General features: G+C 47.8%; 1 protein-coding gene across 1 annotated transcript in view; it reads left to right on the forward strand.

Annotated features, from left to right (window-relative positions):
- The window catches only part of Itga9 (integrin subunit alpha 9), a 309,149-nt gene that overhangs the window by 154,372 nt on the left and 135,084 nt on the right, over window positions 1-19,693 (forward strand). The window contains 1 exon segment of the mRNA NM_001420002.2: window positions 17,560-17,709. Within this exon segment, the coding sequence (NP_001406931.1) occupies window positions 17,560-17,709 (150 nt within the window).

Raw genomic sequence — 19,693 nt, forward strand, 5'->3', positions numbered from 1 at the left:
CATATCTTTCTAGAACAAGAATGGTCAAACTCTAGTAGTCTATGTGTATGGAGGAAAATGTTGAAGATTCCTCTAGTACAGGCTGGGGAAGCAATGTAAGAGCAAAGCCACGGAGTCCAATAGTGTTTTCAATCAGCGAGGAAAGCTGGACTGAAAGTGTGTCTTAAGTTTTGGGGGTATGCTGAACATTAACGATATATGGGATCTGAGTTTCTTTAGAATACCATGACTAGGAAAGTTCTGGCTCTCAGATAAAGGCATAAACGTAGTGAGAATTAATTTACATTTAACACAGCCAGGGATACTTGAAAAGGTTACAGATTGACAACTGAGTGCTCTCTCTCACATTGTGGGGTGTGGAGTACAGTAGATGGACCACCACTGTATTCCTAGACCAGGGAGTGAGTCACGGAGCCAGGAGTCATGGTGGATGTGGTCCAATAAAAAGACGGAAGATTCTATGTAAAACTTCCAGGTTAATAAGAACTATCTTTAATATGGGGAAATTCCAGCTTCACCACTAGTGGCTGTTCCTCAAGACTTTACACAAAACAGTTATGGGGGAAGGTGGCTCGATGTTTAAGAGCAGCTGTTGCTCTTGCAGAAGAATAGGATTTAGTTCCCAGCACTTACATGACAGCTCACAACTATCCATAACTCCAGTTCTTGGGGATCCAATGCCCTGTTCTGAGTTCATGGTCACCTGTGCATGGTGCACAGACATATACTAAGGTACACATGCACACAAACTCTTAAGGACTTAAATGACGTGTTTATGCTCACTCCCACACATGTGCACTCACACAGTGCCTACAGCAGCCGTAGGCATTGGACCTTCAGAACTGGAGCTGTAGACATTGTGAGCACCCCAACATAGGTGCCGGGATCCAAGGACCTCCATAAGACAGTAAGTGCTCTTGACAGATGAGCTATCTCTCTTGTCTCTCTCAAGATCCTTTACTCCTGCATGGATGGCCAGGCATAAAAAACAAGCAGAGACTTAAAGCTTCCTGGTGACTATTGGAAATGCAGCCAGGACTTTCCCTTCAAGGCACATCTTGAGCTGATGGCTGACAGATGGGCTGCCTGGGTAGAGGCGGGCGTATCGTTGTGTTTTCAGAGTATGCCTTTACAGAGGACAACCAGATCTCCCGTGGCTGGAGAGGATAGGTTTATACTAAAAGCCTTGGCCATTTGTATTTCTCTTCCCAATATGAGGAGTGTTATTAATTTGCCCACTTAAGGAGGTTAAGATGGAGTAGATCATAAATCATTATTTCAAGACCGTAAAGTTAGCCGTTTTGCTAATGGAAAAGACATGTCTGGATACAGACTCAGAGGAGAGGAGAGAAGGGATGTAGAGGGGGGGATAATAAAGGAGAGGAATAAAGAAAGGGAAAGGGTGGAGGGGGAAATGGGGAGGGAGGAAAAGGAAGAACAACAGGGGGAGGGAGGGCTGGGGAGGAGGAGGGGAAAACTGCATCTCACAGGAAGTGACCCCATCCAGGAAGACTACAAAATGTGTGCCCTAGACGTAGTCATGTGTATAATGGCAACTCACTGAGGTTGCATAATGTGTCTTATACAGTTACCCTCAAGACCCCAGAAGGTCCGTCAGGATTTGCAAATCCTCTTGGATGACTTTGTCCTTGGTGTGGAAAGTACCTTGCAGAATATTTGAAGCCGTTTCTCTAGTCCACTGAAAGGCTTTTATTGTGTGTGTGTGTGTGTGTGTGTGTGTGTGTGTGTGTGTCTGTGACATCAAGTTGAAGATGTCAGTGGTATTCTAGGCCATAAACAGAACCAACTCTCATAAGGTAGATTTGAGAAGACTGAGATGTTTGTTGTTGTTTTGTTTTGTTTCTTTGGGGTTTTCTTGGAAACTCAAGATCATGGTGGCCCTTGAAGGCTGGCGTTCAGTCGGTAGGGTGGGAGTGCCATTGGTGAATGCAGAGCCTCACGTTGTGGCGGAAGGTGTTGCACCGAGGTATAGCTGAGTCCTCCCAGGTGTGAGACTCATGGGTTTTTATTCACAAAGCAACAAAGTTTTGGCTAGAACGGCATGACTGGTTGTCCCTGCAAACATCTTAGGAAATCTTGTCTTGCTCTGTCCCTCTGGGGATGCCACACGCCCACCCTCCCTTAATCCTACTCCAGTCCCTACACATTTCCTAGCGCTGAGCACCTCTCCCTCGTCCTATAGCCAATGCTTTGTGGTTTGTGGGGGGTTGGATTGGGATTATTTATAATTAAATCTTGCCTCACCTGAGGAAAGACACAGAGCAATGCTTCCGTGAGTCTGGCTGACGTAGACTCTCTCCTGTTTGGAGCGTATTCTAAATGAGTGCTCGCTGAGTGAATAGATTGGAATAGTTTAACAACTGTAACCATGTCGTTGTGCTAAACACAGTGTAGGATACTCGTCAAAGAGAATAACATGCCCTCTCACCCGTTATACTCTTAAACAAACATCCACAAAATATGGAACCTTTAGCTATGTACTACTGAGTAACAAGCTTCCCCAAAGCAGGTGATATAAAACAACAGCCATTTTGCCATGCTCACAAATTCAAGGGATGAGCAAGTTAGCTAAATTCCCAAGACTTTGCAATCGTCTTTATGAGCAAAGATAGTTTGGATTAGAGTTCAAGAGATGGCTCACAGGTTAAATGCACTTGCTGCTCTTCCAGGGGACCTGAGTTTGGTTCCCAGCACACACATCAGACTGCTCACAACTGTCTGTAGTTCCAACCACTGGAGACCTGACACAATAGATCGTGAAAATGCTGGCCTCTTCTTAATCGATGCTAATTTCTCAGATTCAGCTTATCAGCATAAGTCATCCCAGTAAAACAAAGGTTCTACTTTAGGGGTTCTGGTCTCTTGTTAATCATACTCTTCATACAAACAGCCCAGTAGTCTTTCTTTGCTTCCCCGTGAAACTTCACAAGCCGGGCCTCCATTGTCTGCATTTCTTTCAAAACACTGATCTTCCAAGTGCTCATAGAACAGTTTACAAAGCTTTGAGCACTCAATGGTTATTGTGGTAATACCCCACTCCTTGTACTGATTTCTGTCCTAGTTAGGGTTACCATTGCTGAGATAAACACTATTACCAGCTTTATATCACTGTTCATTGTTGAAGGAAGTCAGGACAGGAACTCAAACAGGGCAGGAACCTGGAGGCAAGAGCTGATGCAGAGTCCATGGAGGGATGCTGCTTACTGGCTTGCTCCTCATAGTTTGCTCAGCCTGCTTTCTTATAGAACTTAGGACCACCAACCCACGGTTGGCACCACTCACAATGGGCTGGGCCCTCCACCATCAAAAACTAATTAAGAAAATGCCTTTCAGACTTGCCTATAGCCCGATCTTATGGAGGTGTTTTCTCAAACGGGGTTCTCTCCTCTCTCATGACTCTAGTTTGTGTGCATCTGGTAAACCCCCAAGCTGCAGGTAATTGAGTAATAAATCATATCTGGTACTTATTTACTAAAGATTTGTGGCTAGGTATGACTTTACCTCTTTATTAATTTGCCAAGGTTACCAAGGAGGGGATTTGAGTAGAGGAGCGGGGGTTGGGGTAGGGTTTTCAACTTCAAAAGGAATTTGTGTTGGAACAAAGAGTTAAAGCTTCAGCTAATGATTGGTAAAAATATTTATTAACATATATTGACTACATATATAAGAGCTGTTAAATTTACCTGTGTTAGGAAGAGTGCTCTTAAAACTTGCTAGTGGTGCCCAAGTTGGTCACTGTCCACCACAGCTCTTCTGACCAAGCGTTTATTGAGCTGCCAACTTGCTCTATACACCATGATCAAAGCCGGGCATGCTGAGGTGAATGTGAACTGGCCCTGTGTCTGGAGGAGAATTCTATTGAAATGTCACCCCAAGGAGAAAGGACATCAGAGCAGAAAGAATGACCCGTCAGGCATAGCCAGGGAAAGATGTGCTTGAAGGAGAGATTCAGCTCTGAGAAGAATGGAAGAATCAAGGGAGATGAGGACAAAGGAAAACGGTTGCCTGGATTCTGCAGCATGGCAGCCATGACTCTGTTAAAGCCGGAGGAAGGGGAAGGACAGGGAAATAGAGCACACCTCGATGGGCCCAGTTTGATGTGAGGCTTGGAATTTTGATGGCCGAGTTTTATGGCAGGCTTGTGTGTGTGTGTGTGTGTGTGTGTGTGTGTGTGTGTGTGTGTATGTGTTTGAGGGGTACTGCTGTAAGTCTTACAGAGTGATGGTCCTGGTTCACTGGGCCCCCATGCTGAGGAAACAAGCCCACTGCGGCCTGAGCGACTTAGAAATCCTATGAAGCCAGTATTACTGCCCTCAGGCATGGTTCAGCGCGTTTTCTCGCACCACCGAGGTCTAGAGAAATGTTTCAGCCTTCTTGCTTACCTTCTCTGGGCTCATGGAGCAGCATGAGGCTTACCTCAGGGGTCAGGATACCTTCTGTGAAAGATGCCAACATCCTCTGTCCTGCCCTGCCCCTCCCACGGGCTCACATGGTGAAGCAGATGTCAGGTCATAACTTCCAGCATCTCAGTGGCCACACTTCACCCAGCCCTGAAACATCTATTCAGGACAAAATTCTTAAACCCCCGGGGGTCCAGGGTGATTTTTCTGCCCAGACCATGAGTCTGTCGTTAAATGTAATGGACTGTGTAATTGTTAGCTCCTGAGACCAGTTTGTTTCTATGTCCCCAGAAGACAGAAACAACACAACACTTGTTTCTGCAACTCTAAAGCTCAGTAAACACATCAGACACTGCAGCCTGGTCTCTTAGCATCTAGCACTATTTAAGCAGAAGGTCTTAGCTGCTTCTATGCACCAGCCACTTGGGGAGTTGGGAGATGCATATAAATCCCTTCCCTGAAGAGTGTTTTAATAAAGTCCACTTAAGATATATTGGTTATATTGAAAAGCAAATTAAAATGCAAATAAAAAAATCATTAGACCATATTTGTTACGTGGTAATCCGGATCCTTTTTATTAATGTATTAATTATATAATAGCACCTGAAGCTGCTGGTATGTTCATGTGGTGACTGGTACATGCCAGAGGACCCGGGTGGTGTTCCTCAGGGGCTAATATCTTACACCGGTTTGGAATGCAGCAAGTAGACCAGGCTGGCCAGCCAGTGAGCCGTAGGAAGCCCCTGATCTTGGTTTCCTGGGTGATAGGATTAAAAACCATGCATGACCACATCTTCCTTCCCTTCCCCCTCCTTCCTTCCTTCTTCCTCCTTTCTTTCTTTCTTTCTTTCTTTCTTTCTTTCTTTCTTTCTTTCTTTCTTTCTTCCTTTCTTTCTTTCTTTCTAACATGGGTTCTGGGGATCTAACTCAAGTCTTCATGATTTGCAAAGCCTGACTGAGCATCTCCCTAGCAAAGATCTAACCTTGAACTGCTAAACACAAGCACACACACACACACACACACACACACACACACACACACACAAGTGGCTAACTCTAACAAAAGTCACCCTTGCATTTCATCTAGCTTTTCTCCCCTCTTTAGGATATTTAAAGCAACAAGCTTAGAATGGGACTTATTTCATGGTATTTCACATCCTGTCCCCGGAAGCAGAATCTGAGATATGGAGATTTGGGTCAGAGATTCATGGGGAGAGCTGTCAAGGAGAGGGAGACAGAGTAGGGAGGAAGGAAAGAGAACTGAGGGAGGATTCTGAGTCAAGCCCTAGCCATCCCCAGGGGAAGGTTCTGGTGGGCAGATTATTCTACCCAGTGAAGAAAGGCATGGGCTTTTATTAGTGTGCATCCGGTAGCCATGAGAGCCTGGGCATGCACAGGTTTTCCAGCACACGGTAAAGCAGCAGGTGTGCTATCTCACAGCTTGTGTGATCTGTGATCTGGGCGTGGCCTCGCTTGATCCTCTGCCTTAAGTATTACCAGGCCACAGTTAAGGTTTGGGACAGACCTTTTGGGAGCCTGGGGATTCCTGTGGTTGTAGTTTCCTGTGGAAACCATGACAGCTTTGAGGTCAGTAAGAGACCTGGGTAGGTCTGCCCAGATCACCATTTAGCTCAGTCTGACTGATTCAGGACTTTAATTAGATCTATGAACCTCCTGTGCCCTTGTCACATAATGTAACATAATCCCAAGCGTGACACCCACTAACGCTCAGCCATTCCCATGCCCAAGAGAGGGTCATTCAAAGGTGTAGGCAGTGGCATTAGTTACATGCAGATGTAATTGAGAGTGCAGCTGGGTGCACAGCTCACCCTCACCCTCTCACCCTCTGCTGGTCACTCTGACTGCCTCTGGGGTTGTCATCTCAGCCTTTGTTTCAAGCACCTGTGACCCACCAACAGTGGAGGAGTGTTCCCCTTTCTCCACATCCTTGCCAGCATCTGCTGTCGCCTGAGTTTTTGATCTTAGCCATTCTGACTGGTGTGAGGTGCAGTCTCAGAAATAAACCCACACACCTATGGTCACATGATCATTAACAAAGGAGCCAAAACCATCCAGTGGGGGAAAAAAGACAGCATTTTCAACAAATGGTGCTGGTTTAGCACGTGGAAGAATGCAAATTGACCCATTCTTATCTCCTTATACAAAGTTCGAGTCCAAGTGGATCAAGGACCTCTACATAAAACCAGACAGGATGAATCTAATAGAAGAGAAAGTGGGAAAGAACCTCAAACACATGGCACAGGGGAAATTTTCCTGAACAGAGCACCAATGGCTGATGCTCTGAGATCAAAAATTGACAAATGGGACCTCATAAAATTGCAAAACTTCTGTAAGGCAAAGGGCACTGTCAATAGGACAAAATGGCAATCCATGGATTGGGAAAAAAGCTTTACCAATCCTATATCCAATAGAGTTCTTTTCTTTTTTTACCTCCCCCCTCCAATAGAGTTCTAATATCCAATATATACAAAGAACTCAAGAAGTTCGACTCCAGAGAACCAAATAACCCTATTAAAAGTGGGGTTCAGGCTAAGCAGAGAATTCTCAACTAAGGAATCTCTAATGGCTGAGAAGCACTTAAAGAAATGTTCAACTTCCTTACTCATCAGGGAAATGCAAATCAAAACAACCCTGGCTTTGAAATGTCAATCCTCCTGTCTCAGCTTCCTAACTAGCTGGGATTACAAAGGGGGGGCTACCAGACCCAGAGGAGCCTCCTCCTCATAAAGTCATGCTAAGTCGATTCTCTCAATCTACGTACTTTAGATGCACGACAGGCTCAGAGAGAGGAAGTGAACTGACCCAGATCAAAATCTATGAGAGAAGGAGCTGGGGCTCTCTCCAGCCCTGTTGCTCCTTGCAAATGGTTAGTTTCCCTTCGAGGAGAAATTCCTTCCCAAAGGTAACCGTATTGTTCATGTGTCATTTGCATATGTGTGTGCTTCTGTGTGTGCCTCTGTGTGTGCCTCTGTGCGTGAGTGCGAGTACATGTGGAGACTGGAGGGTAATATCAGGAATCCTCCCCAAATCTCCCCCAGGCAGTGTCTGGGGGCTCACTGATGTGGCAGTCTTGCTAGCGGGCTTCCTCTGGGGCTCCCCTGTCCATGGCTGGAATTAGAGGTGAACCGACATGCCCATGTGGTTTTCTAAAACCCAGTCCTTATGCTCATTTGATGAGTACTTTAACCAGTGACCAGCTTCCCCAAATCCATCCCAGGATGGATTTGCCTTGGATGCACCGTGCCAGCAGATACTGCTTCTCGCCCTTTCATATAGAGCTATTCTCATTCTATACAGGAAACCAGAGGGGCCACACCTGAGCTGAGATTCCCTTCCCAAAGCCAGGCACCACCCCTCCCTCTCTATAAACTCTAACACAGAATCAAACTATTACAGGCTCTCCTTTCTGTCACCAAATGTTTGACAAGCAGCCACCAGAGGAAGGTTTCAATTTTGCTTGTGTTTTGAGAGAATACAGCCCATCCTAGCAGGGAAGGCCTGGCCTTAGGAGCATGAAGTAGCAGGTTATGTTGAACCAGCAGTGTAGGGATTTGAAGCTTATAAACTTCAAGGCCCATCTCCACTTCCTCCAGAGAGCCCCTCCCCAAACAGCAGTTGTGAGCCTACTGTCAAAACTAGTGGGCAGGTGGGGGCGGGGCACCACAAACAGATTCCCAGACCTTCCCTCCCCTTGACCCCCATCCCCTCCACACACACACACACACACACACACACACACACACACACACACACACCTGTTGGTTTCATCAATAGAGTTTGCGATTCTCATCTGTGAGTAGAGCTATTTATGCAAATGTGTTCATCGGAGGTGAATTGGTGCTAGTACTTTCCAAGCACTGGTACACGCTGAAGGACTCTCCCACCTATCAGACCAACGATGATGTCCGTGTAGTGTCATGGACTGCCCACAAGGGAGTCGTTGGCTTTCACTAAGACCATGGGACAGGATTCCTGTGGTCCTTTGAGTCCAGCCACTTTCAGAACTCTGGCTGGACTCTGTTTATAACTGAATCCTTCTGGAGATAAACCATTGTCTCTTCGAGGCATGAATCTTGTCTGGGGAGACAGTTACAGTCAGAGGTGCTTTCCGTCATATGCTGTTTAAAATTATTTATTTAATTTCCTCCTTGGATTTTTTTTTTTTAATTTTGCCCATTCACCTTCTAATTTATAGGATCTGCAAGCGAAAGCACATATGGCTTTCGTTTCATAGAACAGGGGGAAGAGTCGCACTGCATAGAGAGGCATCCAGATAAAGATTCACTTGGCAGTAGGCCAGGGGAGTTGGTGGCATTTTATTTTCCCCATTAAAAAGTTTGGTAGCAGGTTTATTGAGCTAGAGTTTATAATGTTGCACAGCTCGCTCATTTTAAAGCATGTCCTAGTGACTGTAGCCAGATGGGCCCATGAGTCTCAGCCATTTCAGTGGTGAGCTCCCATTGGTGGAACTGTTTGGGAAGGATTAGGAGGGGTTCCCTTATTGGAGGAGATGCGTCAACGTGGATGGACTTTGACACTTTTTTTTTTTTTTTGGTTCTTTTTTTTTTTTTTTTTTTCGGAGCTGGGGACCGAACCCAGGGCCTTGCGCTTCCTAGGTAAGCGCTCTACCACTGAGCTAAATCCCCAGCCCGGACTTTGACACTTCATAAGACTCACAAGACTCATGCCATTCCCAGGATCCTGTCTCCTACTTAAGGATCAAGATGTGAGCTCTCGGCTTTTCCTGTTATCCTTATCTTTGCTTCGCCAACGTGAACTGTAACTGTAACCGTAAGCCCAGTTAAACACTTTCTTTTGTAGATTATCCTGGTCATGGTGTTTTGTCACAGCAATAGAATAGTAAATAAGGCAGAGAGTTTTCTCAATGCTGTAACCAAAGACCCAAGAAGCAATTCCTGGGGTAAGGGGTTACTTGGGCTCATGGCCTGGGACAATATGGTCCATTTCGTCAGAGAAGGTCGTAGCAGGCAGCTCTGTAGTCAGACACCTGTGGCCAGAATTCTCCTCCTCCTCCTTCCCCTCCTTCTCCTCCTCCTCTTTCTCTCACTGGAGCAGAAAACAGTGAAAAGGCGACTGAATCTGTCTTCTCTTTTTGACGTAGTCTGGAGCCCCAGCCTGTGGGATGGTGCCACTCACATTCAGGGTGAATCTTCCCTCTCTCTTATCCCTTAGAGATAAAACCCTTTAAGGTTACTCTCATAGACATGGTTGGAGGTGTGTTTCTAGGTAATTCTAAATCCACCCATGTTGACAAGCAAAATTAGCCATCACAAAGTATGTGCATGAGCAAGTGCATGCGTGTGTGTGTGTGTGTGTGTGTGTGTGTGCGTGCGTGTGTGTTTGTGGATGTGTGAATGTGCATACGTGTGTAATTCAGTTTCAATGTAGTCATAGTTCTACAGCTATTCCCACAATCCATTTTAGAATACTCTCATTATCCCAGAATGAACTCTGTTCGGTCACTCCTCATCCAGTCTCCGTATCTACTCCCTGGTCCCATTCATTCTTGTTGACTTAGGGGGGTCACAGGTCCCCTCTCCCGCTGTGTCTGCTCCACAGCTGGCCTTGCTGTTATCCCAGCAGCTTAACTCCTGCCCCCACTGATCTCTCTCAAGCCCTTTCTGCTGTGGGTGGGGCTCACCAGCCACCTAGAGGTGGGTGAAGCCTTAGGTTTACGCTTCTCTCTTTGCTCCTCTCTCTCTGGTCACCTGGGTCCTCATCCTGGCTGCCTCCAAGCACCCCAAATTCCTGCCAGAAGCTCAGCCCACAGATCTTCATTGTACACGGCTACAAGTCTGGAAACACGTGGAGGCAAAAGTGCCTATAAATGGCATGGTGGCCTGTATGTTCTCTTCCTCTCTAGGGACTCCAGGCTGTGAAGTCCTGATCCTTTCAAAGTTCCCTAATAGCTTCAAACCAGTGTTAGGGGTGAGGAGAGACTCACTATCCCCCCTCTCTCACACACAGATACACACAGACCAGCATGTGCTTATGAATGTCTAACTTTTCCAGCTGTCAGTGGGAGGGAATATGAAACAGCCTTTACTATTCCTGGACGTGGAAAACCTTTTGTGTCCTTTTAAACCAACTTCCCAGCTTATGAGAATTTTAAAGCAACCTGTAACATTTTAGCTGCCATTCTGATAGCATCATGTGGAGGAGGATGTTCTCTGAGAGAGGAGTTAATAGGCAACTTTGCCATTGCACGTGAACGCCGCAAGTGTTCTCGTGCCCACTAGGATGGCTATGATGTCACTAGGAGATACCCGGTCTCCGTGGCTTGAGGAAAGTGTTGTTTTGCAATCCAGTTTGTGAGCAGAAGCATGGGAATGGTACTCCCTGCTTGTGGAGATGTCTGAGGGCCCAACATAGGAGACACAGAGGGTTGGGCTCAGAGAACGCCTGAGACAGGATCCAGGATAGAGGGGGCAGAAAAATCACATTTAAAAAAGAAAAAGGAACATTGAGGTTTCAAAAACAAAACAACACAGCAACAAAAAACCCCACTTAGTGGAATTTCCCCCAGAGCAGTGTTCTAACCTAAAGATAACTGCTCATTCCCCGAGCTTCTGTGTGTTTGGCAAATTTAAAGTGAGGCCAACCCTTCCTGTCTTTATTTAATTTGCCACTGTGAGCCGAGGAAAGGAAAAACCGGGAGTTGCTTTTCCTTTTCCAGAGGGGAAAAGCAGCTACAGGGTAGATTTCCAGGTCACATGGCTGGCCAGCTGGTGCCACGGTGATCAAGCCTAACTTGCATAGGGCCCTGCAGTGAGAAGTGGGACCAAGTCACCCTCAGCCCCTCCCAAACAGTAATGTGCGTCTTCTTTGGGCCAAGGGGTTCCTGGCTGCAGCCCACCCATGTTAATCTTTTGGTTCATGTTTTCTAATTGTTATTTTTAATTTAATTTATTTTTCCCCTTTTCACTTTACATTTCTGCTCACTGTCCCCCTCCCAGTTACCCCATCCCACAGTCCTCCCCCCCCCAACTCCTCCTCCTCTGAGCAGATGGGAACCTCTCTGGGTATCCCCCCACTCTGGCACTTAAAGGCTCCTCAAGGCTAGGCCCTTCCTCTCCCGCTGAGGCCAGACAAGGCAGCCCAGCTACAAGAACATATCCCATGTACAGGCAACAGCTGTTGGGACAGCCCCCGTTCCAGTTGTTCATCCTCTGAGAGGTTTCACCCAGCAGCTGACTCAGACAGATGCAGACACTCACAGACAAACCGTGGGTGGAGCTTGGGGACTCTTATGGATGAACAGGAGGGAGGATTGTAGGCACCCAAGGGGGATAAGAATCCACAGGAAGACCAACAGAGTCTACTAACCTGGACCCTTGGGGCTCTTGAAGGCTGAACCACCAACCAGAGAACAAACACTGGCTGGACCTAGGCTTTCCCACACATATGTAGCAGATGTGTAGCTTGGTCTTCATGTGTGTTCCGAATGACTGGACCTGCTATCTCAAAAGAGATCTTTTTATTTAAATCTTCCAAGCCTCTTCCCAACCATACTGCCACCAATACCATTGTGCTATAGCTAGCAAATCTTTCCACATGCTGCCTGCACTCCCCAGCATGGGGTTCACGCAGCCTTAAGCAGGGACACCAGGGATCTGACTTCTGCATGAGCTGCCCTGCCTGCCCGTCAGCCTGACTTTTCTCTTTGGGTCTATGTGGTCGCTAACACCTCTAAGCTTCCCGTGCACCACTGTACCAACTGAGCCTCATGCCTGTTGTCTGGCACAAGTCCTTTGGTCCTACCGCTCAACCAAGGAGTACCTCTTCTAGGAAGCCGACCAGGCCTTTACGAATCAATCAGCTGTAACCTTCCTTTGTGTCCTCAAAGCCACCTCTACCCTAGTGCATGCAGTAGGACATTGTCCTGGCTTGGGTTTTCCCTCCGGAACTGTTAACTCCCTCCGGGTCTTTCATGTCTGTCTCCCTGCTGCCCTGCACACTGCCTGGCATAGAGTAAGCACCCAATAAATTTCAAATGGAGCATGTGTTACACTCCCTATTAAAAACCCCAGCCACAGCCAGCTCTGCCACCCGCCTGGGTGTCCTCTCTCAGCATGACTTCTGTTTTCACAGTAGGAAAGTCCTGATGCCTTCAGCAGGAAGAGGTAGATTGGGGCCTCTCTGCGGATGAGGCTTAATGTATGTTCAACCTGAGGGGTTTCTGTTCATAGCCTAGAGTGGTGGTGTACGCCTGGAATCCCAGCATTCTCGGGGGCGGCAGCCAAAGGATGAGGAGTTGTCTTCGACTGCACAGAAACTTTGAGCCAGTCTGGGGTATATGCGACCTTGCGTCCAAGAAGAAGAAAAGGGGGGAAAAATTAAAAATCAGCTTGTAGTAGCGACTTTTTAAGTAGTAAAATTTGAGCCGCTGTGGTGAATGCCAGAGAGCCACAGAGCACAGTCCCTCTGCTTAATGTGGTGCGGAACAGAAGGAAGCAGGACTTCCAAAAATGAAAGGGAAACTCCCAAACAGCCTGCTATTTTCCCTCTGCAACTTGGAGCAGACCAGTCCTGCGAAAGGAGAGGCTAGGCTTCCTCCCTCGGGGCCTGGTTCTAATCCCTGCCCCCTCCTCTGCCCCCGCCCACCACTCAATGTGGTTTGAGTTCCCGGCTGTTCCCAGCTACTGCAACTTAAAGTAAGGAGCTGCTTTTCAAACTCATTAATTAGAGTAGGCCCATGCAGTTGCTGCCAGAGAGCAGCGTCCACCCACCTAGATGTCAGCTCGTGTTCATGGTTCAAACTCAACACACACCATGACTGAGGTTTCCCTCCTTGACAGTCACTGTGTGTGGTCGTAAACTTGCAAACGCCCTCACTTTGTGCCCTTCTTTCTAGCTACCAGTTATTCATTTATCTTCCTGATGGGGGTGTATTGTGCTCTTGTGGAGGGGGGATTGGGGGCTATGCTGTGTGTGTGTGGGGGGGGGGGTTGCTCATCCACACATGTGCCTAGAGAAGCCAGAGTATCTTCCTCTCTCATCTTCGACCTTCATTTTTGAGACAGGATCTCTCACTAAAGCTGCCCTTTGCCATTTTGCCTAGACTGTGTTGTAATCAAACCCTTAGGATCTTCCTGTCTGTACCTCCCCTGCACTAGGGTTACACGTGTGCACCAATGTGCCCGTCTCTTTACGGGAGGGCTGGGGACCCAAGCTCTGGCTTGTAGGACAAGCAGTTTCTCCATCAAACCATCTCCCAAGCCCCGAGATGAGGCATCTTTAAAAGAAGTTGCTGGAACCTAATGTGGTCCAAATGGTTTTTAAATAACGCTTTACGAGCTGGGTACTCTCGCACACCTACCTGTGTTTGCAGTACTCGGGTGACTTGGGGCACGAAGGTCATAAGATTGAGGTCAGCCCCTAGTGTGCTTAGCAAAGCCAGCCCCAACCAGCTACAGAGGGAGACTCTCGACACAGCAGCAAGCAAGGCATTGACGGTCAGCAAGGACCCTTTGCTTTTGGCTCCTAAAAGTCTGGTCCTGCCACATGTGGAGCTTTGGCGTGGAGCTCCTGGGTGACTGTCACACCCCTCTGTAAAAGGCAAGTGGAAATCCACCCACCAGACGTTGTGAGGATCGAGTAAAACGAGGTTAACTCAGACCTTAGGGAAGGCCCTGATATATGCACAGAGGTCCAGAATTGTGGCCAGACCGCTGCCCCTCCCGCTCTCTCTTCCCCTGTGCCCAGAGTAACAGTGTCCTCTTGGGCTTGCTTTGTCGTGAAATATTTAAATATTAAGGTGCAAGACCGGGAACTAGTTAGCCGACCTCAAAGTAACACCAAGAGTGCATCCACGACCGTGCAAATTTGGCACCTGTTCATCCATCTTTCTACGCGTGCCACCGACCAGCTTTGGATTCTGCTTGAAGTCAGCAGACTGGGGGTGACTGGATCCTAGGTGCACGTCTTGCTCCTGGGACGATTTCGAGTCTTAAAGATCTGTCCTAAGACAAAGAACTCCTCCGGAGCTTTCTGGAAGCTCTTTATCCGAGGCCCTTACATCACTTCGCTGGGGCGGGGGTGGGGGTCCTGTATTTATGTTTGGGCTGAAGAATTGACTCTTTTTTCCCCCAGGTGGATATTTTACTGAACACAGATGTGGTTCATCTGCTTCTTGTTCAGGCGTCTGCTTCTGATGTCCCTTTGCTCCCCCACCCCCACCCCCATGGCTCCATCTTGGCTCCATCTGCCTCCCATCTCACCATACTTAGTACCACTGACTCCCCTCCAGAACCATTAAGTTTCTAGCACCCAACACCTTTGAGTGCATTCTGCTCAGCACCCTATCATGAGGAGATCTGTGAGAAAACATGGGGTGCTGTGGCTCAGTAAACCGGGGTTGGGGGTTGGGGGAGGGGGGGGCAGAGTTCCCTTCTCAGACACAACTGAAGTCAAACCAGAGTTGACAAGCAAAACAGCAAGAGTTGACCTTGCTTTATTTTGGTGTACCCGGCCCCCACGTTGACTACCCAGACTGCTGCACTCTGTGAACCAACTCTGCCTCAGGCTGGCCGCCTCCCTTTGCTTCTAACGCATATTTCACCTGAAACAGGGGTTGTTTGCCGTCCTTATAGTCACATAGTGGACTCCCTTACAAAGGACACTGATGTCCCCCGTGCTGAGCATAGAGATGGCAGTGACGTTGACAGCCAAGCTGCTTGGCTGAGAGTCTGTCCCCAGCTGTCCCCAAGAGCATCCATGCCTACCTCTGTGGGAGGGAATTGGCTGTGGTAAAAGGTTGGAGAAAGCCCTCTTCTGGGTGCTTCTGGAGGCATGTGGAAAATTCCGCCATTTTGAACACAACGAGACTCCAATCTTAACTCCTCCAGACCTCACAGAGAACAGTGTGAACTTATGGGCTGTTTGTCCAAGCCTCCTATTGACAAGCAGAACAGTAAGATGCTGTTTTACCCTGCTTTATTTTGGTGCGCACCCCCAACACTTACTAACCAGACTGACCCACTCCTAGGGAACCCAGGTTCCATTCTGAGAACCATCTCTTCCCCCTCTTGTTCCTTACAAGGCCTTTCTGGGTTCCCCCGCACTGCACCCCATGTTCTCTCTCCATGCTGGTTACAGAGCCAAGACCGGGCTGTGGTGACGACCTCCTCAGCCTTACCATTAAGGTAGACAATCCCCAGATAATGTGCTGGCGCTTAGGGCAAGACAACTGTTTTTTGTTTTTTTTTTTCAGAGCTGAGGACCAAACCCAGTGCCTTGTGCTTGCTAGGCAAGCGCTCTACCGCTGAGCTAAATCCCCAACCCTAGGGCAAGACAACTGAACAGCACTGTTCTTGCCTCTAATTCTCTCCTGGGAGTGCGAGCGTGTGCGGCCTTGAGTCACACCCAGAACAAGCCCCAGGTCTTTAATAGGCCTGTGTCCTGTGGAACTGAGTCTCAGGCCTTCTTTGTTCCTGCCCTGCGTGGTGGAAGGATGTGGGAGTGTGTTGTTTACCTCTAGAAGCCACGCCATGGACCCAGCACCTTCTCTTCTCTCCTGCAGTGATTTGAAGGAGAACTGTCTCCCATATGCTCCAGGATTTGAACACTTGGTCTCCCGACAGTAAAGTTGTTTGGAAAAGTGTAGAATGTTGCAGTAAATATTTAAAAAATCGGTACCTTTTCTCCCGTGCTAGTGCCGGCACTGTAGGGCCGCATGGCATCTGGGGGGGGGGGGTACCTTCATCCCTGCAGCAGTCAGTTCTAGTGCATCACTGCTGCACGCTGACCTCCTGGTACTCTCTGACCCGGGTGGTCACTCCCTGGTGTTAGGTCCAGCACTGTAGGACCATATAGAATTAACAATAATTTATCTCAGCGGCTACACACTGCCTCCAAGTACTCACTGACCCGGGTGGTCTATGAGTCGTTTCAGTGTGGCCTCTCGAGGCTCCCTGCCACGGACTCTGCCCACACTCCCAGCGACCTCCCCCTAGTAGTTAAAATATAAACTCCCAACAACTCATTAAAACCAATACTCAATAAGCTGTAATTTAGCAGTCAGATTTATATGTTATATTCTCAATCCACAATACGTCCACACAATAAACCCACAACCAATTAATAAAGATATAAACCGCCCACCTACATAAGATAAATTCACCTATAGAAATCCATCCCTTAATTAATATTCATAACTACATATGGCCACTTAAGACCACCCGGATCTGGGTGGTCCTTCTCTGTCTCCTTCTTGATTCTTTTTTCTCCTGGCTTCTCCTTGTCTTTTTAACACTTTGTTCCCGCCTACCCTTCCGTCTCATCCAATGACAGGCCTGTTCTCTTATAATTCCAATCACAGTAGAAGGTGCGGCCTTGCTTGGCAGAAGTGTGTCACGGGAAGTGGGTTTGAGATTTGAGCATCTCCACCACTTGCTGTTCCACCTCCTCTGCCTCCCCCTTCCTGCTTTTGACTTCCTGTTCCCACCCCTTGCTGCTGTACTCCCCACCATGACGGACTCTGTCCCTCTGGAACCATAATCCCAATAAACACTTCTATAAGTTCCCTCAGTTGTCGTGTTTTATCACAGCAACAGAAAAGGTAACTCCCGTCCCACCAGTCCACCATTCCTTGAGTTCTAGAGAAATGAACACAAACTTGCATCCCTGATGGTTTCTCCACCACAGACACTGCTCAAAGCAGTGTTGCTGGGTCCCCTGTCCTGACAGAAAACTCTCATCTCAGTGTAAAAGTGCTGTGGCCATCCACACTCCCTGAAAACAAAGGGTTAGCCAAGAGCATGCAGATGCTCCCCCAGCCAACAGCTGGCATCTAGTTAAGCACATGTGGGGGACAAGGTAGGTAATGTCTTCTGTGTGCTCTGGAGAAGAGGATTAGCATCCCGCAAGTGAGCCTGAGAAATCCCTGCCTGGCAACAGAAACCAGGATAGATTGACCTTTGTCCCGGGCCTTACCTACCTTGCCTACAAGACAAACTCTTAGCATGTGCAGGTGGGTGTGAGGGCCACCTGAGGAGAGGGAGTGATGTGGTGGGCAGGACTTTGTACACATTTCGGAATGCTGCCCCAGCATCTGCAGACGTCCACTGCTAATGCTCCTTCTTGTTTGCTGTCGCAGCGGAGAGTCCAGGATGTCATCAGCCCCATTGTGTTTGAAGCTGCCTACAGCCTGGGTGAGCACGTGATTGGTGAGGAGGACCGGGAGCTGCCAGACCTGACACCAGTGCTTCGCTGGAAGAAGGGACAAAGGATTGCTCAGAAGAACCAGGTTAGAACCGGTCTAGTTTTGTTTCTGTCTCTGATAAGAGACACTGGCGGAGAGCAACTTAGGGGAGCAAGGGTTTGTTTTAGCCCTTGACTCTAGGTTACAACCCATCACAGTGGAGAAGTCAAGGCAGGCACTTGAAGCAGGGAGTCATGTCACAGCCACTGTGACCAACATCAACAGCAGGAGAGCGAGAGCGAGAGCGAGAGCGAGAGCGAGAGCGAGAGCGAGAGAGAGAGAGAGAGAGAGAATGCATGTATGTTCATCACCCCACTAGCTTTCTCTTACACCCCCCCCACATACATACACATACACACATTCCCACCCCTTTTCTCACGCACGCATACACAAGCACAAGGAAGGTGGCCCTGCTGGTCACTTAGACTCAGAACAAGGTACAAGGGAGATGAGGAGATGGAGAAGGGGTTAGAAGGACACAGGGTTTCTAAGTGAGTGAGGCAGAGTGCAGGGCTAGCCTTACGGTGAAGCACAAAGAGAGCAGGGAGAAGGCCATAAGATGGTGTCTCTATTAAGAACCAGACACTGGGACTGGAGAGATGGCTTAGCAGTTAAGAGCACTGACTGCTCTTCCAGAGGTCCTGAGTTCAATTCCCAGCAACTACATGGTGGCTCACAATCATCTCTAATGAGATCTGATGCCCTCTTCTGCTGTGTCTGAAGACAGCGACAGTGTACTTAAAAACAAAAACAAAAACAAAAAAAAAAAAAAAACACTGGGGGCTGGAGAGATGGCTCAGCTCTTAAGAGCACTGGCTGCTCTTTCTGAGGGCCTATATTTGATTCCCAGCACCCACACAGTGGCTCATAGCTGTCTGTAACTCCTGGTCCAGAGGATCTGATACCCTCCTCTGACCTCTCCAGGGCCCGAGGCAGACACTCATGAAGGCAAAACATTCATACAATAAATATGTAAACTGTGGTGTGTGTGCGTGTGTAATATGATCAGGTCTTCCCTCACCATGGAGCGGTGACAAGATGTCAGCCTGGACACCTGGTACTGTGCAGTAATTCCTAGTAAGAAAGCCCCAGTCCAGAATAGTGATTCTGTTCTCTAAGGCTTAAAAAATAATCCTGCTGAAGCTTTTATTATAGACACCAGCACTTGGTGAATTAGAATTTACCTCAGCACCCTGTGTTTGCTGAGCCTCTGTACTGAACAGGGAGACAGCCACTAGCTCCAGTCAGCATGTTACAGCTCTGAGCAGACTTTCCCTGGCCCTCACCCTCATTCCTAGAGGTTCATAGAGTACTGAAATGGATCTTCTTCACTGAAGAACATCTTAAAACCTTGATTGACTTAGTGTTGACTAGGTCAGTCAGCAACCCAATCTAAGCCAGAGATAAGGGGAAAGACTGGTGTCCAAATATCATCCAGGTTCCTTAGTTAGCAGTCAGCCATACAGCTGATTCATTGTTCTCTGAAGAGCTGAATAAGTTGTTTAAGGCACCAGTATGAGCAAACCAGTCTTCACTGACTGAACCTCACTTGCAGAATTTGAGTCCTCAAACTAGGTCCTCACAGTAAGACCTAGCCTTCCATCCTGCCATCCACCTAGAGCATCTGTGGGCCTATCAACCAGTGCTCTGCCCTAAGCATGGGTTGGCAACCAAGGAAAACTGAGTATACAGGAAATGTGGGACATGAAAAGAAAGGCCAACTGAAACAAAAATAAAAGAATATTTTGGGGTTGGAGATTTAGCTCAGTGGTAGAGCGCTTGCCTAGGAAGCGCAAGGCCCTGGGTTCGGTCCCCAGCTCCGAAAAAAAGAACCAAAAAAAAAAAAAAAAAAGAATATTTTACTCAGAAGGCAAAAGGTTATCCTGTGGCTAAAAACAAAGATTACAAACTTTTATTTTGTTTTTGATTCAGGGTCTTGTTGTGCAGCCCAGGCTGGCTTTGAACTTATAGTCTCCCTGATTTAGCTTCCCAAGCGCTGAGATTACAGATAGGTGTCCTCACACCCAAT

Source organism: Rattus norvegicus, chromosome 8 (assembly GCF_021556685.1).
Source record: "Rattus norvegicus strain SHRSP/BbbUtx chromosome 8, alternate assembly SHRSP_T2T, whole genome shotgun sequence".
Classification (NCBI taxonomy): domain Eukaryota; kingdom Metazoa; phylum Chordata; class Mammalia; order Rodentia; family Muridae; genus Rattus; species Rattus norvegicus.